Source organism: Coregonus clupeaformis, chromosome 19, assembly GCF_020615455.1.
Source record: "Coregonus clupeaformis isolate EN_2021a chromosome 19, ASM2061545v1, whole genome shotgun sequence".
NCBI lineage: Eukaryota > Metazoa > Chordata > Actinopteri > Salmoniformes > Salmonidae > Coregonus > Coregonus clupeaformis.
Window position 1 is genome coordinate 8550232 of NC_059210.1, and position 22586 is coordinate 8572817.

Sequence of the window (22586 nt, forward strand, 5' to 3'; positions counted from 1 at the left end):
CATGATATGAAGAAAATGTAGTCTATTTCAGAAGAACAGAATAGCATACTCTGAGTTGTCCTTATGTTAGGTCCTGATCTCGCCATGCCATATGGCTGTGGGCTACACTAGTTCATTTAGCAGACAAGATTTGGTTAGATTTCTGTGGCATTATTTTATATTATTTTATAGTATGAAGAATACAATTGAACAAAGCTGAATAAAATAAAAAGTAAAAATGTTCTCCAAATGATTTGAGGGAGTGCGCAAATGCGGCTATTCTGTGTTGAGCGGTTAACAAAGAAATAGGTACTGCTATTTACTTAATTTAGAGTTATTAATGTACATTTAGTCATTCTACAAATGTTGGGCTATGTTTAGATTTTTAATACATTGTAAGGCTGCATGATGCGACTCTAATGATGATTTGAAAAAAGTCGCTTGAAAGGCATGAACTCTGCTTTGTTTTTTTGCGCAGGCTGTATGCAATTCATCAGTCTCTCATTCATAATTTGACAAGCACTTGATAATGCCTCAAATTTCCCGGCGGCATCCCCTTTGTGTGGCCGTAATGCACCCTAAAAAAATTCATGCCTTTTGCGGCCAGTGGCCATTCTGCCCTTCTCCCTGAGTGCTGCGTGCTCCGAAGCACCTCTCACTCACATGGCTCTCCATCAAGTGATCAGGTCTTTCTCACAGGCTACAAGTGTAGACAGACACTTTGGGGATGCAACTGCGCGTGTCCTTATCCAATTCCGAGGTGCAAATTGAAGATATTGGAAGAACTGTCCACATTTACCTTTCGTCAGCAACAAGATGAGTAGGCCTAACAAACAGCAAAGGCACTAGCCTATGTCAATCTACTATCCCCCATAGTGACCGCAAATGTGATTATGCATGTAATGCTTTTATTGTAAAGGTGCATTTTTATGGTGAAAATTATCTTCCCCAAACTTGAAACTCACGCGCTGCTTATGCCTCTACACCCCTTGTAAAGCGGACTAATGTGCTTAATTTTAAGAAGTTATTTGGTCACTTTAGTTGTGATACAAACCTTATCAAAACATATAGGCCTATGGGCTGGGCTACTTGAGGTGTGTGACTATGATTCGAAAAAGTCGCAAAAAAAAGGCATTGTTTCTTGCCTTACGCTGGGCATCATTCACAAGTGATAATATATCATTCAGAAGTGATAGGCTAATATTGTCACCCATCAGACTATTCTTGATTTAATCTTGTCTTTACATATACTAGATGATATACAGTGGGGAGAACAAGTATTTGATACACTGCCGATTTTGCAGGTTTTCCTACTTACAAAGCATGTAGAGGTCTGTAATTTTTATCGTAGGTACACTTCAACTGTGAGAGACGGAATCTAAAACAAAAATCCAGAAAATCACATTGTATGATTTTTAAGTAATTAATTTGCATTTTATTGCATGACATAAGTATTTGATCACCTACCAACCAGTAAGCATTCCGGCTCTCACAGACCTGTTAGTTTTTCTTTAAGAAGCCCTCCTGTTCTCCACTCATTACCTGTATTAACTGCACCTGTTTGAACTCATTACCTGTATAAAAGACACCTGTCCACACACTCAATCAAACAGAGGGGAAATCTCTCCACAATGGCCAAGACCAGAGAGCTGTGTAAGGACATCAGGGATAAAATTGTAGACCTGCACAAGGCTGGGATTGGCTACAGGACAATAGGCAAGCAGCTTGGTGAGAAGGCAACAACTGTTGGCGCAATTATTAGAAAATGGAAGAAGTTCAAGATGACGGTCAATCACCCTCGGTCTGGGGCTCCATGCAAGATCTCACCTCGTGGGGCATCAATGATCATGAGGAAGGTGAGGGATCAGCCCAGAACTACACGGCAGGACCTGGTCAATGACCTGAAGAGAGCTGGGACCACAGTCTCAAAGAAAACCATTAGTAACACACTATGCCGTCATGGATTAAAATCCTGCAGCGCACGCAAGGTCCCCCCTGCTCAAGCCAGCGCATGTCCAGGCCCGTCTGAAGTTTGCCAATGACCATCTGGATGATCCAGAGGAGGAATGGGAGAAGGTCATGTGGTCTGATGAGACAAAAATAGAGCTTTTTGATCTAAACTCCACTCGCCGTGTTTGGAGGAAGAAGAAGGATGAGTACAACCTCAAGAACTCCATCCAAACTGTGAAGCATGGAGGTGGAAACATCATTCTTTGGGGATGCTTTTCTGCAAAGGGGACAGGACGACTGCACCGTATTGAGGGGAGGATGGATGGGGCCATGTATCGCAAGATATTGGCCAACAACCTCCTTCCCTCAGTAAGAGCATTGAAGATGGGTCGTGGCTGGGTCTTCCAGCATGACAATGACCCGAAACACACAGCCAGGGCAACTAAGGAGTGGCTCCCTAAGAAGCATCTCAAGGTCCTGGAGTGGCCTAGCCAGTCTCCAGACCTGAACCCAATAGAACATCTTTGGCGGGAGCTGAAAGTCTGTATTGCCCAGCGACAGCCCCGAAACCTGAAGGATCTGGAGAAGGTCTGTATGGAGGAGTGGGCCAAAATCCCTGCTGCAGTGTGTGCAAACCTGGTCAAGACCTACAGGAAACGTATGATCTCTGTAATTGCAAACAAAGGTTTCTGTACCAAATATTAAGTTCTGCTTTTCTGATGTATCAAATACTTATGTCATGCAATAAAATACAATGTAATTACTTAAAAGTCATACAATGTGATTTTCTGGATTTTTGTTTTAGATTCCGTCTCTCACAGTTGAAGTGTACCTATGATAAAAATTACAGACCTCTACATGCTTTGTAAGTAGGAAAACCTGCAAAATTGGCAGTGTATCAAATACTTGTTCTCCCCACTGTATGTGTGAAATTAGTTTTGATTTAGAATGGACCATTATCATGCACCAGTCTTGAAACAGGTGCAAGGGAAATAAAACATGTCATCTATGCACTTAAATAGCGAATGGAGGATGCATTTCCCGTGGTTCATTTTCATGCCAGCCAGGTAGGCTATACTCCTGTTGTAAAGATAAGCAATGTGCTTAATATTAGGAAAGTTGAGAAATAAACATAGTAGGCCTAGCCTATAGAAAGCTGATGGGATCCTCCTCTTTTTAATAGAGGCCATCACTCTGTTTTCTCGCGCAATTGCATAGCCTATAGAAATGTTGCTCAACATGAGCTCATGGGCTCTCATGAAGTGTTTGATTAGATTTTCGCTCTACATTTGCATTGATGTCAGAGTGATTAGAGGGACAATAGAGTATCAGGCAGTTAGCAAGTTCAAATCAAATCAAATCAAATTTTATTGGCCACATGCGCCGAATACAACAGGTGCAGACATTACAGTGAAATGCTTACTTACAGCCCTTAACCAACAGTGCATTTATTTTTAATAAATAATAAAACAACAAAAAAGTGTTGAGAAAAAAAGAGCAGAAGTAAAATAAAATAACAGTAGGGAGGCTATATATACAGGGGGGTACCGGTGCAGAGTCAATGTGCGGGGGCACCGGCTAGTTGAGGTAGTTGAAGTAATATGTACATGTGGGTAGAGTTAACGTGACTATGCATAAATAATTAACACAGTAGCAGCAGCGTACAAATAGTCCGGGTAGCCATGATTAGCTGTTCAGGAGTCTTATGGCTTGGGGGTAGAAGCTGTTGAGAAGTCTTTTGGACCAAGACTTGGCATTCCGGTACCGCTTGCCATGCGGTAGCAGAGAGAACAGTCTATGACTAGGGTGGCTGGAGTCTTTGACAATTTTGAGGGCCTTCCTCTGACACCGCCTGGTATAGAGGATGGATGGCAGGAAGCTTGGCCCCAGTGATGTACTTGGCCGTACGCACTACCCTCTGTAGTGCCTTGCGGTCGGAGGCCAAGCAGTTGCCATACCAGGCGGTGATGCAACCAGTCAGGATGCTCTCGATGGTGTAGCTGTAGAATTATTTGAGGATCTGAGGACCCATGCCAAATCTTTTCAGTCTCCTGAGGGGGAATAGGCTTTGTCGTGCCCTCTTCACAACTGTCTTGGTGTGTTTGGACCATGATAGTTAGTTGGTGATGTGGACACCAAGGAACTTGAAGCTCTCAACCTGTTCCACTACAGCCCCGTCGATGAGAATGGGGGTGTGCTCAGTCCTCTTTTTTTTTTCCTGTAGTCCACAATCATCTCCTTTGTCTTGGTCACGTTGAGGGAGAGGTTGTTATCCTGGCACCACATGTCCAGGTCTCTGACCTCCTCCCTATAGGCTGTCTCATCGTTGTCGGTGATCAGGCCTACCACTGTTGTGTCGTCGGCAAACTTAATGATGGTGTTGGAATCGTGCCTGGCCATGCAGTCATGGGTGAACAGGGAGTACAGGAGGGGACTGAGCATGCACCCCTGAGGGGCCACCGTGTTGAGGATCAGTGTGGCAGATGTGTTGTTACCTACCCTTACCATCTGAGGGCGGCCCGTCAGGAAGTTCAGGATCCAGTTGCAGAGGGAGGTGTTTAGTCCCAGGATCCTTAGCTTAGTGATGAGCTTTGAGGGCACTATGGTGTTGAATGCTGAGCTGTAGTCAATGAATAGCATTCTCACGTAGGTGTTCCTCTTGTCCAGGTGGGAAAGGGCAGTGTGGAGTGCAATAGAGATTGCATCATCTGTGGATCTGTTGGGGCGGTATGCAAATTTGAGTGGGTCTAGTGTTTCTGGGATAATGGTGTTGATGTGAGCCATGACCAGCCTTTCAAAGCACTTCATGGCTACAGACGTCAGTGCTACGGGTCGGTAGTCATTTAGGCAGGTTATCTTAGAGTCCTTGGGCACGGGGACTATGGTGGTCTGCTTGAAACATGTTGGTATTACAGACTCAGTCAGGGACATGTTCAAAATGTCAGTGAAGACACTTGCCAGTTGGTCAGCACATGCTCGGAGTACACGTCCTGGTAATTCGTCTGGCCCTGCGGCCTTGTGAATGTTGACCTGCTTAAAAGTCTTACTCACATCGGCTACGGAGAGCGTGATCACATAGTCATCCAGAACAGCTGGTGCTCTCATGCATGCTTCAGTGTTGCTTGCCTTGAAGCGAGCATAGAAGTGGTTTAGCGCATCTGGAAGTCTTGTGTCACTGGGCAGCTCGCAGCTGTGCATCCCTTTGTAGTCTGTAATAGTTTTCAAGCCCTGCCACATCCGACGAGCGTCAGAGCCGGTGTAGTACGATTCAATCTTAGTCCTGTATTGACTCTTTGCCTGTTTGATGGTTCGTTGGAGGGCATAGCAGGATTTCTTATAAGCGTCCGGGTTAGAGTCCCGCTCATTAAAACTTGGTAGGCTACTAATGACCATCAGCAGCATCAGAGCTTGGAGAAGCCTAATTACCATGACTAAACGATCACGTGGCATTTGACTGCCTTCATGACTCGTGACCGCCGGTGTGGCAGTAATATGGTCAACGCAACAGCCGTATCTATATGTACATATCTACCTCAATTACCTCGTACCCCTGCACACCGTCTTGGTACTGGTAGCCCGTGTATATACTGTAGCCAAGTTATCGTCATTGTGTATTTATTCCTCATGTTATTATTTTTCTATATTTTTCTCTCTGCATTGTTGGGAAGGGGGGGGTGAGTAAGCATTTCACTGTTAGTTTATGAAGCATGTGACAAATAAAACTTGATTCGAAGACAGGTTTGGAGGTCAATTCCATTTAAATTCAGTTCAATAAAAAAATGCTTAAATAAACGCTAAACAGTTTAATTCCTGATTCACTTCCTCATTACCCACCATCCTCTGCAGTCTTCAGTTCCTCCATCAACTTCTCTGCCTCCTTCCTCAGTAGCTGTTTGCTTGCAGTTTTGGCTGTCTCCTCATCCAGCAAAGCCTGAGCAGACAGCACTTTCTTATATTAGTTATTTTATTGTGAGGTAAAATGTTTTATGAATGAACGAATGGTTTATTTGTCCGTTAGGAAAACAATTTCGTTCATCACATGCTGGCATAATGGTGCAATAAAGTGCACACAAACATGAAACACGTCAATGACATCATCTGACAAAAAAATGCCATTCACAACTCCTTGCCTAGCCACAGTTTGTTAAACATTTGTAACTGTGTGTTTTGAGTCTTCCACAAGAGATGAATATTGACTCTCTACACATGAAGTCATATAATGCCCGTCCCAGGCCCTCTTTCTGACTCTGGTGTTCACCTGTTTCAGAAGCAGGTTCTCCTCCTGGTACTTCTTGGCTGCCTGATTGGCGCTCTCCGCCTGTATTTGCAGGCTGGTCCCTGTTACCGTAGCGATGGCCACCTGGTTTATCAGAGTCACCACACGCCGCATCACACTACAGGGACAAGAAGTGATAAATGAGTGACACACTAACCCGAACTAACCGTAGCCTCAACCATAACTAGGGTTAAACAATTCTGGTAACATTCCAAAAAGTCCCTGGTTTTCCAGAAATCCTGGTTGGAAGATTCCTGGAATCAGGATGGAATATGCAGGAAATCCAGGAATTTCTGGAAAACCTGGGACTTTTGGGAAATGTCGCAACCCTAACAATAATCCTAACCACAAAACTAACCATAATCCTAACCACAACCCTAACCATAATCCTAACCACAACCCTAACCACAACCCTAACCATAATCCTAACCATAATCCTAACCATAATCCTAACCACAACCCTAACCACAACCCTAACCATAATCCTAACCATAATCCTAACCATAATCCTAACCACAACCCTAACCATAATCCTAATTTAATGTTCAAGTCTCAGTTCAACCCTAACTAGCCTCAACCACAACCCTAACCCCAAGAAGTTGTTGCATGTCATCTAGAGGTTCCTCTGGGATAGAATAGAGGTGGACTCACAGCCAGAGGAAGAGGGAGAAGCCAGAGATGTAGAGGTTCCTCTGGGCTCTGAACAGCTTCATGTGGAGATGGTCAAACAGGTTGGGGTTCAGCTTGGCGTCTCCCATGTGCTCCGCACTGGAGTACTTCCTCACCTCCCTCAGAGCATCTTAGGAGGGAGATACAGGGAACAGTTGAACTACTGTCGATGCAGTAGCTACACTCTTAGAAAAAAGGGTTCCAAAATGGTTCTTCCATGGGGACAGTGTATGGAGCATGGAGGACTGACTACTCGTATAACAACAGGCTAGAGTTAATAAGCTTGCCCTTTTCCATGGGCTCTGCGCTGGAGTACTGCCTCACCTCTCTCAGAGCATCTTAGGGTGGAAACAGGTGTAACAGTAACATCTAGCAACTAGATTCAGCTGCGGGCCGATGGTCAGGGGGCCGGAAAATAATTCCAAACAATTTGTAGACTGCAAATTGACCGCATGAAGCCCAAACGGATATAATATATGACTAAAACATAAAAATGTAAAACCTTGCTTACATTTGTATAGAGCACGTACTGTATATCTCTCTATTATGTATGGGAATACTTTGGAACACAATTCCAAAATTGCTGGTCTTTTTATGTCCACAAAAAAAATAAAAAACGTTTGGGCCTAAATAAAATCACCAGCGGGCTGCCAGTTGGGGAAACCTGGACTACAGGACTCATGGTAACACCGCGTAAAGCCAGGTATAATGCTTCATAACTTGTTGATATGAGCATCTATAAGCCTTTGTAATGTCTTATAATGTGTATAATATGTCACTAGACTATGAGATGAAACTATAGAACCAGGAGAATAACCCACGATCCTATAAAAGCTGTCATTACTTTTCTGACTATCTACAATAGATTCAGTGCTGCTCACCAAAAAAATGCCATACCTGGGACCCAACCAATCTACTGCAAGTATGATGACTCACCACAGAAGAGAACAATGCCATACCTGGGACCCAACCAATCTACTGCAAGTATGATGACTCACCACAGAAGAGAACGATGAGTATGAGTATCATGGTAAAGAAACCCCTATTCCAGTACGGAGCCAACCAGTTCCACATACTCAGGTTGAACAGTGATCGCCATCTGCAAAAAGAGAATGAGCAGTTACAGAAAACAAGGAATTAGAAGTCAAAGTCACTTGGTTCTCTGTAGATATCTGAGTGAGAATATCATACCCCCCCCCCCCAAGACATGCTAACCTCCCCTGTTATTGATAATGGTGAGAGGTTAGCATGTCATGGGGGTTATGATCTTTGATTCTCTGTAACTTTTTCACTCATCGTTATTCCCCGATTAATTCAGGATTATCCATAGTCATGGTAGCGTCCACATTAATATAGAACTGTTTAGAAACATATTCTATTCACAATAAAAGTGACTCCAAAATGACACAATACAATATTTACCATTCATTTCTATTGGGCACAAAATAATCAGAAACACAACCAAAACGAACTGCAAATGCATCCAACAAGTTTGTAAAGTCACAAGCTTGAAGTAGTCATTGAATGCTAGGAATATGAGACCAAATACTAATCCTTTGACTACTTTATTTATAAAAATCTTTAGGGGTATCAATACATTTGACCCCTAACGTTTTGAGAATAAAAAGCATTACTTGTTGAACAAAATATATTTCTCTGAGCAATTGTATTAGTATAAAATAATATAATTACACATTTTTTTTGCATACAATATAGCTCTGTATTTGAATTGTATATACAGTGCCTTGCAAAAGCATTAATCCCCCTTGGTGTTTTTCCTATGTTGTTGCATTACAACCTGTAATTTAAATTGATTTTAATTTGGATTTCATGTAATGGACATACACAAAATAAAACAAATAAAACAAATCATTAACGGAAAAGTGGTGCGTGCATATGTATTCAACCCCTTTGCTATGAAGCCCCTAAATAAGATCTGGTGCAACCAATTACCTTCAGAAGTCACATAATTAGTTAAATAAAGTCCACCTGTGTGCAATCTAAGTGTCACATGATCTGTCACATGATCTCAGTATATATACACCTGTTCTGAAAGGCCCCAGAGTCTGCAACACCACTAAGCAAGGGGCAACACCAAGCAAGCAGCAGCATGAAGACCAAGGAGCTCTCCAAACAGGTCAGGGACAAAGTTGTGGCGAAGTACAGATCAGGGTTGGGTTACAAAAAAAGATCAGAAACTTTGAACATCCCACGGAGCACCATTAAATGCATTATTAAAAAATGGAAAGAATATGGCACCACAACAAACCTGCCAAGAGAGGGCCGCCCACCAAAAGTCATGGACCAGGCAAGGAGGGCATTAATCAGAGAGGCAACAAAGAGACCAAAGATAACCCTGAAGGAGCTGTAAAGCTCCACAGCAGAGATTGGAGTATCTGTCCATAGGACCACTTTAAGCCATACACTCCACAGAGATGGGCTTTACGGAAGAGTGGCCAGAAAAAAGCCTTACTTAAAGAAAAAAATAAGCAAACACGTTTGGTGTTTGCCAAAAGCCATGTGGGAGACTCCCCAAACATATGGAAGAAGGTACTCTGGTCAGATGAGACTAAAATTGAGCTTTTTGGCACAAACCCAACACCTCTCATCACCCCGAGAACACCATCCCCACAATGAAGGATGGTGGTGACAGCATCATGCTGTGGGGATGTTTTCATTGGCAGGGACTGGGAAACTGGTCAGAATTGAAGGAATGATGGATGGCACTAAATACAGGGAAATTATTGGGGGAAACCTGTTTCAGTCTTCCAGAGATTTGAGACTGGGACGGAGGTTTACCTTCCAGCAGGACAATGACCCTAAGCATACTGCTAAAGCAACACTCAAGTGGTTTAATGGGAAACATTTAAATGTCGGAATGGCCTAGTCAAAGCCCAGACCTCAATCCAATTGATAATCTGTGGTATGACTTAAAAATTGCTGTACACCTGTGGAACCCATCTAACTTGAAGGAGCTGGAGCAGTTTTGCCTTGAAGAATGGGCAAAAATCCCATTGGCTAGATGTGCCAAACTTATAGAGACATACCCCAAGAGACTTGCAGCTGTAATTGCTGCAAAAGGGGGGGTGAATGCTGACTTTGGGGGGGTGAATAGTTACGCACACTCAAGTTAGTTATTTTTGTCTTATTTTTTGTTTGTTTCACAATAAAACATATTTTGCATCTTCAAAGTGGTAAGCATGTTGTGTAAATCAAATGATACAAATCCCCCAAAAATCCCTTTTAATTCAAGGTTGTAAGGCAACAAAATAGGCAAAATGCCAAGGGGGGTGAATATTTTCGCAAGCCACTGTATATACATATATATATATACAGTTGAAGTTGGAAGTTTACATACACTTAGGTTGGAGTCATTAAAACTTGTTTTTCAACCACTCCACAAATTTCTTGTTAACAAACTATAGTTTTGGCAAGTCGGTTAGGACATCTACTTTGTGCATGACACAAGTCATTTTTCCAACAATTGTTTACAGACAGATTATTTCACTTATAATTTACTGTATCACAATTCCATTGGGTCAGAAGTTTACATACACTAAGTTGACTGTGCCTTTAAACAGCTTGTAAAATTCCAGAAAATGATGTCATGGCTTTAGAAGCTTCTGATAGGCTAATTGACATCCAAAGGTGCACCTGTGGATGTATTTCAAGGCCTACCATCAAACTCAGTGCCTCTTTGCTTGACATCATGGAAAAATCAAAAGAAACAGCCAAGACCTCAGAAAAAAGATTGTAGACCTCCACAAGTCTGGTTCATCCTTGGGAGCAATTTCAAAATGCCTGAAGGTACCACGTTCATCTGTACAAACAATAGTACGCAAGTATAAACACCATGGGACCACGCAGCTGTCATACCGCTCAGGAAAGAGACGCGTTCTGTCTCCTAGAGATGAACGTACTTTGGTGCAAAAAGTGTAAATCAATCCCAGAACAACAGCAAAGGACCTTGTGAAGATGCTGGAGGAAACAGGTACAAAAGTATCTATATCCACAGTAAAACGAGTCCTATATCGACATAACCTGAAAGGCTCCAAAACCGCCATAAATATATTGCCACTGCTCCAAAACCGCCATAAAAAAAGCCAGACTACGGTTTGCAACTGCACATGGGGACAAAGATCGTATTTTTTGGAGAAATGTCCTCTGGTCTAATGAAACAAAAATAGAACTGTTTGGCCATAATGACCATCGTTATGTTTGGAGGAAAAATGGTGTTGCTTGCAAGCCGAGGAACACCATCCCAACCGTGAAGCACAGGGCTGTGTAAGGGCTATTTGAACAAGAAGGAGAGTGATGGAGTGCTTCATCAGATGGCCTGGCCTCCACAATCACCCAAACTTCAACCCATTTGAGATGGTTTGTTATGAGTAGGACCGCAGAGTGAAGGAAAATTGGCTAACAAGTGCTCAGCATATGTGGGAACTCCTTCAAGACTTTTGGAAAAGCATTCCTCATGAAGCTGGTAGAGAGAATGCCAAGAGTGTGCAAAGCTGTCATCAAGGCAAAGGGTGGCTACTTCGAAGAATCTAAAATCTAAAATATATTTTAATTTATTTAACACGTTTTTGGTTACTACATGATTCCATGTGTTATTTCATTTGATGCCTTCACTATTATTCTACAATGCATATGTGAGGATGCTGTTCATCGACTACAGCTCGGCCTTCAATACCATAGTGCCCTTTAAGTTCATTACAACGCTCACGGCCCTGGGTCTGAACTCCTCCCTATGCAACTGGGTCCTGGACTTCCTGACGGGCCTCCCAGGTGGTGAAGCTAGGCAACATAACCTCCTCGACACTGATCCTCAACACGGGGGCCCCACAAGGGTGCATCCTCAGTCCCCTCCTGTATTCCCTGTGTACCCATGACTGCGTGGCTTCACACAGTTCCAACTCCATCATCAAGTTCACTGACGACACGACACTAGTAGGCCTGATTACCAACAACGACGAGACGGCCTACAGGGAGGAGGTAGGCACTCTGACGGTGTGATGCCAGGTAAACAACTTCTCTCTCAACGTTAGCAAAACAAAGGAGCTGATTGTGGACTTCAGGAGGAACCAAGCTGGAGACGCCCCCCATCGTCATCAACAGGGCCGCCGTGGAGACGGTGTACACATCTCAGAGAAGCTGAACTGGTCTAACCTCATGGACTCTGCAGTGAAGAAGGCACGACAGCGACTCGTCAACCTCAAGATGCTGAAGGAATTCGGCCTGTCACTGAGGGCCCTCACAGGGTTCTACAGGAGAGTATACTGTCGGGCTGCATCACAGCCTGGTACGGCAACTCCACCGCCGCGGACCGCAAGGCTCTTCAGAGGAGGATACGTGCAGCTACCTGCTCATCCCGCAAACGGTCACTTACCTTACCTCCCCCTAGGGACATCCCCCACCCCCCTCAATGGTCACTTACCTTACATGTTGTTCCCCCTACGGACATTTTACACCCAACCCCCCCAACTGACTTTTACTCTGCCCCCACCCCGACAACATTCATCACTGTTGCAGTTGTTAATATGTATATTATTATTTTATTTTATTATAATTTTTTTTGTTTTTATTTCACTTGGTCCCCACACCCCCTCAATAGTCATGCTCCTCCCCCTATGGTCATTCATCCCACCCCCTCAATAGTCATGCTCCTCCCCCTATGGTCATTCACCCCACCCCCTCAACAGTCTTTACTTTGCCTCCGCCCAAATGGACATTTATTTATTCATCACTGATACAGTTGTTATTATGTATTTAGTGCTATGTCTATTATTGTTTTTTTATTACCATTTTAATTATTTTATTTCACTTAGTCCTTCATGTTGGAGCTCGGAGCCTAAGATTTTCACTGTACCCTGCAATCACACATGCAACCCCTGTACATGTGACTATTAAACACTCTGAATCTGAATCTTCAATTCAAACCACAGGTTTTCAATAGGGTTCAAGTCCGGAGACTGAGTTGGGCATTGCAAAATATTGCTTTGCGGTTATTTAAAAATGTCTTTGTAGATTTTGATGTTTGCTTGGGATCATTGTCTTGCTGGAAGATCCACTTGCACCCAAGTTTCAGCATCCTGACAGAGGCAACCAGGTTTTTGTCAAAAAATTTCCTGGTACTTGGTAGAGTTCATCAATCAATCAATCAATTTTATTTTATATAGCCCTTCTTACATCAGCTAATATCTCGAAGTGCTGTACAGAAACCCAGCCTAAAACCCCAAACAGCTAGTAATGCAGGTGTAGAAGCACGGTGGCTAGGAAAAACTCCCTAGAAAGGCGAAAACCTAGGAAGAAACCTAGAGAGGAACCAGGCTATGAGGGGTGGCCAGTCCTCTTCTGGCTGTGCCGGGTGAAGATTATAACAGAACCATGCCAAGATGTTCAAAAATGTTCATAAGTGACAAGCATGGTCAAATAATAATCAGGAATAAATCTCAGTTGGCTTTTCATAGCCGATCATTAAGAGTTGAAAACAGCAGGTCTGGGACAGGTAGGGGGTTCCATAACCGCAGGCAGAACAGTTGAAACTGGAATAGCAGCAAGGCCAGGCGGACTGGGGACAGCAAGGAGTCACCACGGCCGGTAGTCCCGACGTATGGTCCTAGGTGCTCAGGTCTCTCAGTTGGCTTTTCATAGCCGATCATTAAGAGTTGAAAACAGCAGATCTGGGACAGGTAGGGGTTTCGTAACCGCAGGCAGAACAGTTGAAACTGGAATAGCAGCAAGGCCAGGCGGACTGGGGACAGCAAGGTGTCATCATGCCCGGTAGTCCTGACGTATGGTCCTAGGGCTCAGGTTCTCAGAGAGAAAGAGAGAACGAGAGAATTAGAGAGAGCATACTTAAATTCACACAGGACACTGGATAAGACAGGAGAAGTACTCCAGGTATAACCAACTAACCCCAGCCCCCCGACACATAAACTACTGCAGCATAAATACTGGAGGCTGAGACAGGAGCGGTCCGGGAGACACTGTGGCCCCATCCGAAGAAACCCCGGACAGGGCCAAACAGGAAGGATATAACCCCACCCACTCTGCCAAAGCACAGCCCCCGCACCACTAGAGGGATATCCTCAACCACCAACTTACAATCCTGAGACAAGGCCGAGTATAGCCCACAGAGGTCTCCACCACAGCATGATGCCAATCGAAGCAAAACAGCCCCATAACATCAAAGATCCACGACCATACAGTATTTTTACAGAGGTTATTTTCTGCATATCCATCCCTCTTAAGAGGCCAAACCCAAACTGGTTTGTGTGGCCAAAGAGCTCTATTTTCGTCTCATCCGACCATAGCACCCAATACCAATCTAAGTGACAATGCCGTTTAGCAAACACCAGGCATTTACATTTGTTGGTTGCCCTCAATTAAGGCTTTTTTTATGGCAACCAAATAGCCTATTGGCATGAAGGTTACGTCTAATTGTAGATTTCGAGACTTGGTGACCCCAAGATGCGATCATGTTCTGTAATTCTCCAACTGTGGCCCTTGGACTTTATTTTTTTGTTGCCTCCAGAACCATCTTCCTAACTGTGTGAGGGGACAAGATACACATGGGTTCTCTACCAGGCAGGTTTTGCTTATCTTATCAAGGGTGTCAATAATTTTTTTTGGGGATGTGACTGTAAATGTTACAGTGTTGGCCAAAATGCCACAAGAGAAGGGTTAACTCTTCATCCTGGTTACATGCTAGGATATGATTCCCCACAGTACCTCTTGGCAGATATAAAAGGCAGACAAAATATCAGGATGACAGCTATCTCCACATAAAGGAAGAAAGCCACCACAGTCCACTGGAGAGTCATCTTATACTGGGGAGTCCACTGTGGAGAAAACAACAACACTGTAAATACATATATAAAATACACAACACAATACCCAGCTGGCAAAACTGGGCTACATTTGTTGTTCTTATGTACGAAACAACACAAGTCTCCTGAATCTGCGTTTGTGCCATATGGTTCTGACGGAACAAGGCTTTGAGGGATGATGGGCCAACAAGACATTGACTGTTCACTTCTTATCAATCTATATTAGGTAACAGTGGCGTGATGATTACAAGTTGTTACATGGGGGATTACATATGATTATTCATGTGTTACCTGAATCTGGTGTACTTTTGTTTTGTTTAGTGTTTACTTTTTTGACCATTTCCTATTTCCTGTCACCGAGTCCATGTTGAAAATATGAATGGAATTTGATCCGAAAGCAAACTATCCAAACCTTTACAAGTTCCTTTAAAAAGTGAATCAACTGGGTGACTTTCCCTGATCTGACCAGCAGAGAGAAACTCTTTACATGTTAATTAGCTACATAACAAGTGTGGGCACTGTGGAGATATCGTAATAATGTATACTGAAACTTTGGTGCTGAGGCACCATGAACAGTCTATAATTAGTCTGACAGCTCTACAGCATGAGTGGCATACTGTTTAACATGCATTTACAAATACAATGCAGCCAAATGCTATTTATATCTAAAGTTATTTTCTAACTTCTCCGCAGTTGACCTAAAGATCATTTGTCAAATCAACAGTCCATTCTCTTGCTTTCTATACACTACATGGGAACCGCGTCGACACACCCAAACAAGCAGAAATAGAGTTAGAATCTTACCCGACAAATACGGTAGATTAGAAGTAGACACTGGAAGGAACATACCCCCAACCCTCCCTCTGAACCCCCCCACCCTGCACAACAGCTGTTCATGCTCAGCCCCCTGGGCCCTGACGTCACCGGAGAACAACTTGAACAAGACCCCTATGTCCATAAATAAAGCCGTGACCATGCAGTGTTCTAAGCTGAAAGTAAACCCCCTGTCGTTGTATTGAAGAGGAACAATAAATAAGGTTGAACTTGAACTTACATAGACATAAAGGAACCGTTCCTTTATGTTTTAACGTGTTTCATACTGTCAAAGCAATGCCATTTAGACTGTGGACTTAGGGCCTAGGCCTCTGATATTCCATATTATAGAAACATGAGCCATTTCACTGCACATAAAGCTATTGCAATGTCGTCTTGGCTTATTGTTCTACCTAATGTATTTTATTACATTCTTTAGCCTAACCTTGCTGCTGATGCCATGGCTCAACCTAAACACTGAGGTACCTAACACCTCAACTATCTTTGGTGATCACCAATTACTGGGTCAATGAAAGTATCTTGAGTATGTAGAACTACTTTAAATGTATTGTTTTTCCAAATTTAGCTTAGCTCTATTCCGTTTATTTTAATCCTAAAAACACTCCCTAGACCTTGCCGATGACAAGCATACCAGTAACATGATGCAGCCACCACCATGCTTGAAAATATAAAGACTGATACTCAGTGATATATTGCCCCAAACATAACGTTTTTAATTTGTTAATTTGTTTGCCACAGTTTATGCAGTATTACTTTAATGCCTTATTGCAATCAGGATAAGTGTTTTGGAATATTTGTATTCTGTACAGGCTTCCTTCTTTTCACTCTGTCATTTATGTTAGCATTCTGGAGTAACTACAATGTTGTTGATCCATCCTCAGTTTTCTCCTATCACAGTCATTAAACTCTGTAACTGTCACCGGCAACTGAGTTAGGAAGGGCGTCTGTATCTTTGTTGTGACTGGGTGTATTGATACACCATCCAAAGTGTAATTAACAACTTCACTATGATTTTTTTTTACCCATCTACCAATAGGTGCCCTTCTTTGCGAAGCATTGGAAAACCTCCCTGGACTTTGTGGTTGAATCTGTGTTTGAGATTCACTGCTCGACTGAGGGACCTTACAGATAATTGTATGTGTGGGGTACAGAAATGAGGTAGTCATTAAAATATCATGTTAAACACTAGTATTGCACACAGAGTGAGTCCATGCAACTTATCAAGCACATTTTTTACTCCTGAACTTATTTAGACTTGACATAACAAAGGGGTTGAATACTAATTTACTCAAGACATTTCAGCTTTTCATTTTTTATGAATTGGTAGACATTTCTAAAAACACAATTCCACGTTGATATTATGGGGTATTGTGTGTAGGTGACACAAAATCTCAATATAATCCATTTTAAATTCAGGCTGTATCACAACAAAATACTTTCTGAAGGGACTGTATACATTACATTAGACATCAGGCCAATCTCTGTAAGATCTACACTGGGGACAAAATGTTGCAAATGCATTTTGTAAATTTCCCAGCAGAGGGCGCTATCGTCTAACTTTAGACTGGATAAAAAGCTATCCATCCCAATCCTCATTGTCAAGTGAAATGGAAAATTGCAACCAATAATTGAAATACTCCTCGTTCCCCCACCTTAGCTCCAGAGTTTAATGACAATACCTTTAAGTGGCATCATGTATTTTGAGCATGTATGGTGTCTCCCTGCTGTCCTTCAACCAATTACAAGAAAGATTTGGATTATCCAAGGGCCGATTTCTTTAAGTTCTTACAACTCAGAAATCTTATTCAATTGCTTCAACAGAATCTGGATGAACCAAAGGCATCTAGCATAGAAGAAATACTGAAAGAAGCTGCTACGCCAAATAAGTTTATTGCCAAGTTATATGAAGGGTTGATTGAAACTCTAGCTGCTGGTTCAGGACCTGTAAGGACAACATGGGAAACTGACCTAAAGCAAGACATTTAGGAGAACCGTTGGTCACAGATTTTTGAAAATGTTCGTACCTGCTCCTACAACCTAAGACATAAACTACTGCAATTTAAGACAGTTCATAGAACTTACTACACTCCTGCCAGAATGCATGAATGCATGTAATTAACCCAGAAATATCACATCTCTGTTGGAGATGCAAAAAGCCCAAAGGAACCCTATTACATATGCTGTGGTCCTGTGACAAACTGACACCATGTTGGTGTTTTATTTTCTTATTTCACCTTTATTTAACCAGGTAAGCCAGTTGAGAATAAGTTCTCATTTACAACTGTGACCTGGCCAAGATAAAGCAAAGCAGTGCGATAAAAACAACAACACAGAGTTACATATGGGGTAAAACAAAACATAAAGTCAAAAATACAACAGAAAATATATATACAGTGTGTTCAAATGTAGCAAGTTATGGAGGTAAGGCAATAAATAGGCCATAGTACAAAATAATTACAATTAGTATTAACACTGGAATGATAGATGTGCCAGAGATGATGTGCAAATAGAGATACTGGGGTGCAAATGAGCAAAATAAATAACAATATGTGGATGAGGTAGTTGGGTGGGCTAATTTCAGATGGGCTGTGTACAGGTGCAGTGATCGGTAAGGTGCTCTGACAACTGATGCTTAAAGTTAGTGAGGGAGATAAGAGTCTCCAGCTTCAGAGATTTTTGCAATTCGTTCCAGTCATTGGCAGCAGAGAACTGGAAGGAACGGCGGCCAAAGGAGGTGTTGGCTTTGGGGATGACAAGTGAGATATACCTGCTGGAGCGCATACTACGGGTGGGTGTTGCTATGGTGACCAATGAGCTAAGATAAGGCGGGGATTTGCCTAGCAGTGATTTATAGATGGCCTGGAGCCAGTGGGTTTGGCGACGAATATGTAGTGAGGACCAGCCAACAAGAGCGTACAGGTCACAATGGTGGGTAGTATATATGGGGCTTTGGTGACAAAACGGATGGCACTGTGATAGACTACATCCAATTAGCTGAGTAGAGTGTTGGAGGCTATTTTGTAAATGACATTGCCGAAGTCAAGGATCGGTAGGATAGTCAGTTTTACGAGGGCATGTTTGGCAGCATGAGTGAAGGAGACTTTGTTGCGAAATAGGAAGCCGATTCTAGATGTAACTTTGGATTGGAGATGCTTAATGTGAGTCTGGAAGTAGATTTCACAGTCTAACCAGACACCTAGGTATTTGTAGTTGTCCACATACTCTAGGTCAGACCCGTCGAGAGTAGTGATTCTAGTCGGGTGGGCGGGTGCCAGCAGCGTTCGATTGAAGAGCATGCATTTAGTTTTACTAGTGTTAAGTGTTGTATGGCATTGAAGCTCGTTTGGAGGTTTGTTAACACAGTGTCCAATGAAGGGCCAGATGTATACAAAATGGTGTCGTCTGCGTAGAGGTGGATCTGAGAGTCACCAGCAGCAAGAGCGACATCATTGATATACACGGAAAAAAGAGTCGTCCCAAGAATTGAACCCTGTGGCACCCCCATAGAGACTGCCATAGGTCCAGACAACAGGCCATCCGATTTGACATATTGAACTCTATCTGAGAAGTAGTTGGTGAACCAGGCGAGGCAGTCATGTGAGAAACCAAGGCTATTTAGTCTGCCAATAAGAATGCAGTGGTTGACAGAGTCGAAAGCCTTGGCCAGGTCGATGAAGACGGCTGCACAGTACTGTCAATTATCGATCGCGGTTATAATATCGTTTAGGACCTTGAGCGTGGCTGAGGTGCACCCATGACCAGCTCGGAAACCGGATTGCATAGCGGAGAAGGTACGGTGGTTTTCGAAATGGTCGGTGATCTGTTTGTTAAATTGGCTTTCAAAAACTTTCGAAAGGCAGGGCAGGATGGATATAGGTCTGTAACAGTTTGGATCTAGAGTGTCACCCCCTTTGAAGAGGGGGATGACCGCGGCAGCTTTCCAATCTCTGGGGATCTCAGACATTATGAAAGAGAGGTTGAACAGGCTATTAATAGGGGATGCGACAATTTCGGCTGCTAATTTTAGAAAGAAAGGGTCCAGATTGTCTAGCCCAGCTGATTTGTAGGGGTCCAGATTTTGCAGCTCTTTCAGAACATCAGCTGTCTGAATTTGTGTAAAGGAGAAGCGGGGGGGCATGGGTAAGTTGCAGCGGAGGGTGCAGAGCTGATGGCCGGGGTAGTGGTAGCCAGGTGGAAAGCATGGCCAGCCGTAGCAAAATGCTTGTTGAAATTATCAATTATTGTAGATTTATTGGTGGTGATAGTGTTTCCTAGCCTCAGTGCAGTTGGCAGCTGGGAGGAGGTGCTCTTATTCTCCATGAACTTTACAGTGTCCCAAAACTTTTTGGAGTTAGTGCTACAGGATGCAAATTTCTGTTTGAAAAAGCTAGCCTTTGCTTTCCTAACTGCTTGTGTATATTGGTTCCTAACTTCCCTCAAAAGTTGCATATCGCGGGGGCTATTCGATGCTAATGCAGTATGCCACAGGATGTTTTTGTGCTGGTCAAGGGCAGTAAAGTCTGATGAGAACCAGGGGCTATATCTGTTCTTAGTTCTGTATTTCTTGAATGGGGCATGTTTATTTAAGATTGAGAGGAAATTACTTTTAAAGAACAACCAGGCATCCTCTACTGACGGAATAATAATATGCCATTTAGCAGACGCTTTTATCCAAAGCGACTTACAGTCATGCGTGCATACATTTTTACGTATAGGTGGTCCCGGGGATCGAACCCACTACCCTGGCGTTACAAGCGCCGTGCTCTACCAGCTGAGCTACAGAGGACCAGGAATGAGATCGATATCCATCCAGGATACCTGGGCCAGGTCAATTAGGAAGGCCTGCTCGCTAAAGTGTTTTAAGGAGCGTTTGACAGTGATGAGGGGTGGTCGTTTGACCGTGGACCCGTCACGGACGCATGCAATAAGGCAGTGATCGCTGAGATCCTGGTTGAAGACAGCGGAGGTGTATTTAGAGGGTAAGTTAGTCAGGATGATATCTATGAGGGTGCCCATGTTTACGGATTTAGGGTTGTACCTGGTAGGTTCGTTGATAATTTGTGTGAGATTGAGGGCATCTAGTTTGGATTGGAGGATGGCCGGGGTGTTAAGCATATCCCAATTTAGGTCACCAAGCAGTATGAACTCTGAGGATAAATGTCACGTTCGTTGAGTACAGGATTGGACCAAGGTGCAGCGTGGAATGCATACATGTTTATTCACTAAGTTAACACACAGCAAACAAAACAACAAAAGCAACGTAACGTGAAGCTCACAATGGCTACACACACACACAAGCCAAACAAGAGTCAAGATCCCACAACATAGGTAGGCAAAATGGCTGCCTAAGTATGATCTTCAATCAGAGACAACGATCGACAGCTGCGTCTGATTGGGAACCACACCCGGCCAACATAGATATACACATACTAGATCATACACATAGATATACACATACATAGATACTCACACCCTGACCAAACCAACTAGCGAACTCCATGTCAGGGCGTGACAGTACCCCCCCCCCCAAAGGTGCGGACTCCGGCCGCAAAACCTAACTTAACAGGGGAGGGTCCGGGAGGGCATCTAGCCTCGGTGGCGGCTCCAGGCTCCGGGCGTGATGTCCTCTCCCTTACTGCCTCCCCGTTGCACCCCTGGTCCGGTCTGGACCTCGGCGCGATGCTTCCCCTCTCAGTCCTCCCCCGATGCACCAAGCCCTGTCTGGACCCTGGTGTGGGAGACCCCGACCCTGGAGAGGGGCCGACGTCTGGGCTTGGACCGGCAATCCCCCTGCGAAGCACCAAGCCTTGTCTGGACCCTGGTGTGGGAGACCCCGACCCTGGAGAGGGGTTGACGTCTGATTCTGGAGTGGAGCCACTAACCGGAGCTGAACTGGACCCCGGTGGAGCGGACTGCTCTGGCTCTGGAGCTCTGCAGGCTATCTCTACAGTAGATTACAGCTCCACCCCCTTTGGCAGTTCTATCTATACGGAAAATGTTGTAGTTGGGGATGGAAATTTCAGAATTTTTGGTGGCCTTCCTAAGCCAGGATTCAGACACTGCTAGAACATCAGGGTTGGCGGAGTGTGCTAATGCAGTGAATAACTCAAACTTAAGAAGGAGGCTTCTGATGTTAACGTGCAGAAAACCAAGGCTTTTACGGTTACAGAAGTCAACAAATGATAGCTCCTGGGGAGTAGGAGTGATACTGGGGGCTGCAGGGCCTGGGTTAGCCTCTACATCACCAGAGGAACAGAGGAGGACTAGAATAAGGATACGGGTAAAGGCTTTAAGAACTGGTCTTCTAGTGCGTTGGGTACAGAGAATAAAGGGGGCAGATTTCCGGGCGTTGTAGAATAGATTCAGGGCATTATGTACAGACAAGGATATGGAAGGATATGAGTACAGTGGAGGTAAACCTAAGCGTTAGGTAACAATGAAAGAGATAGCATCACTGGAGGCACCGATTGAGCCGGTCTCGGCGTGTATGGGGGGTAGAACAAAGGAACTATTTGAGGCAGTTTGAGAGGGACTTGGGGTTCTACAGTGAAATTGTATAATAAGAACTAACTGGAACAGCAATAGGCAAGGCATATTGACATGGGAGAGAGGCATAAAGCAATCACAGGTGTTATTAGAGAGAGCCACAACTGGTAATGGCGATAAAGTTTAGGCTGAGGCTAAACAGATAAACAGGACAGGGTACCGTGTAAAGGAACAGTCCAGCAGGCATCAGCTGTGCAGCTGAGTGATCATAAGGTCCAGTGAACAGCAATATGTGAGTCCGAGAGCAGTTCGAATTGGTACTACAGTATAGCGATCAGGAAGCACGGCTGTCGTTTGCGTGTGCTAGCGGGCCGGGGCTAGCAGATGGATCTTCGTAGTCGTTGCAACGGGAAGCCTGTTGAAACCACAGACGATTACGTCGGCAGACCAGTCGTGATGGATCGGCGGGGCTCCGTGTCGACTCTAGGAGGTCCCGTCCGGTTGACAGAGAGGTAGATAGCCGGGAGATGTGCCTGACTCAAGGCTAGCTCAAGGCTGAT

At 43.9% G+C, this 22586-nt stretch overlaps 1 protein-coding gene across 3 annotated transcripts in view; it reads right to left on the bottom strand.

The window, feature by feature from the left end:
* LOC121531262 (B-cell receptor-associated protein 29) overlaps nucleotides 1-15573 on the bottom strand; it is a 17226-nt gene extending 1653 nt beyond the window's left edge. For 2 of the 3 annotated variants that reach the window (XM_041836507.2, XM_041836504.2), the window contains exons 1-6: nucleotides 15511-15573; nucleotides 14609-14718; nucleotides 7873-7973; nucleotides 6857-7004; nucleotides 6188-6323; nucleotides 5764-5860 (exon numbers count right to left, since the gene is read on the bottom strand). In XM_041836507.2, coding sequence (XP_041692441.1) covers nucleotides 5764-5860; nucleotides 6188-6323; nucleotides 6857-7004; nucleotides 7873-7973; nucleotides 14609-14700 — 574 coding nt within the window. In that variant the 5' untranslated portion in view covers nucleotides 14701-14718; nucleotides 15511-15573. The remainder of the gene's footprint in view (nucleotides 1-5763; nucleotides 5861-6187; nucleotides 6324-6856; nucleotides 7005-7872; nucleotides 7974-14608; nucleotides 14719-15510) is intronic. The other variant, XM_041836508.2, reaches the window with a different exon arrangement.
* Nucleotides 15574-22586: the final 7013 nt, after the last annotated feature.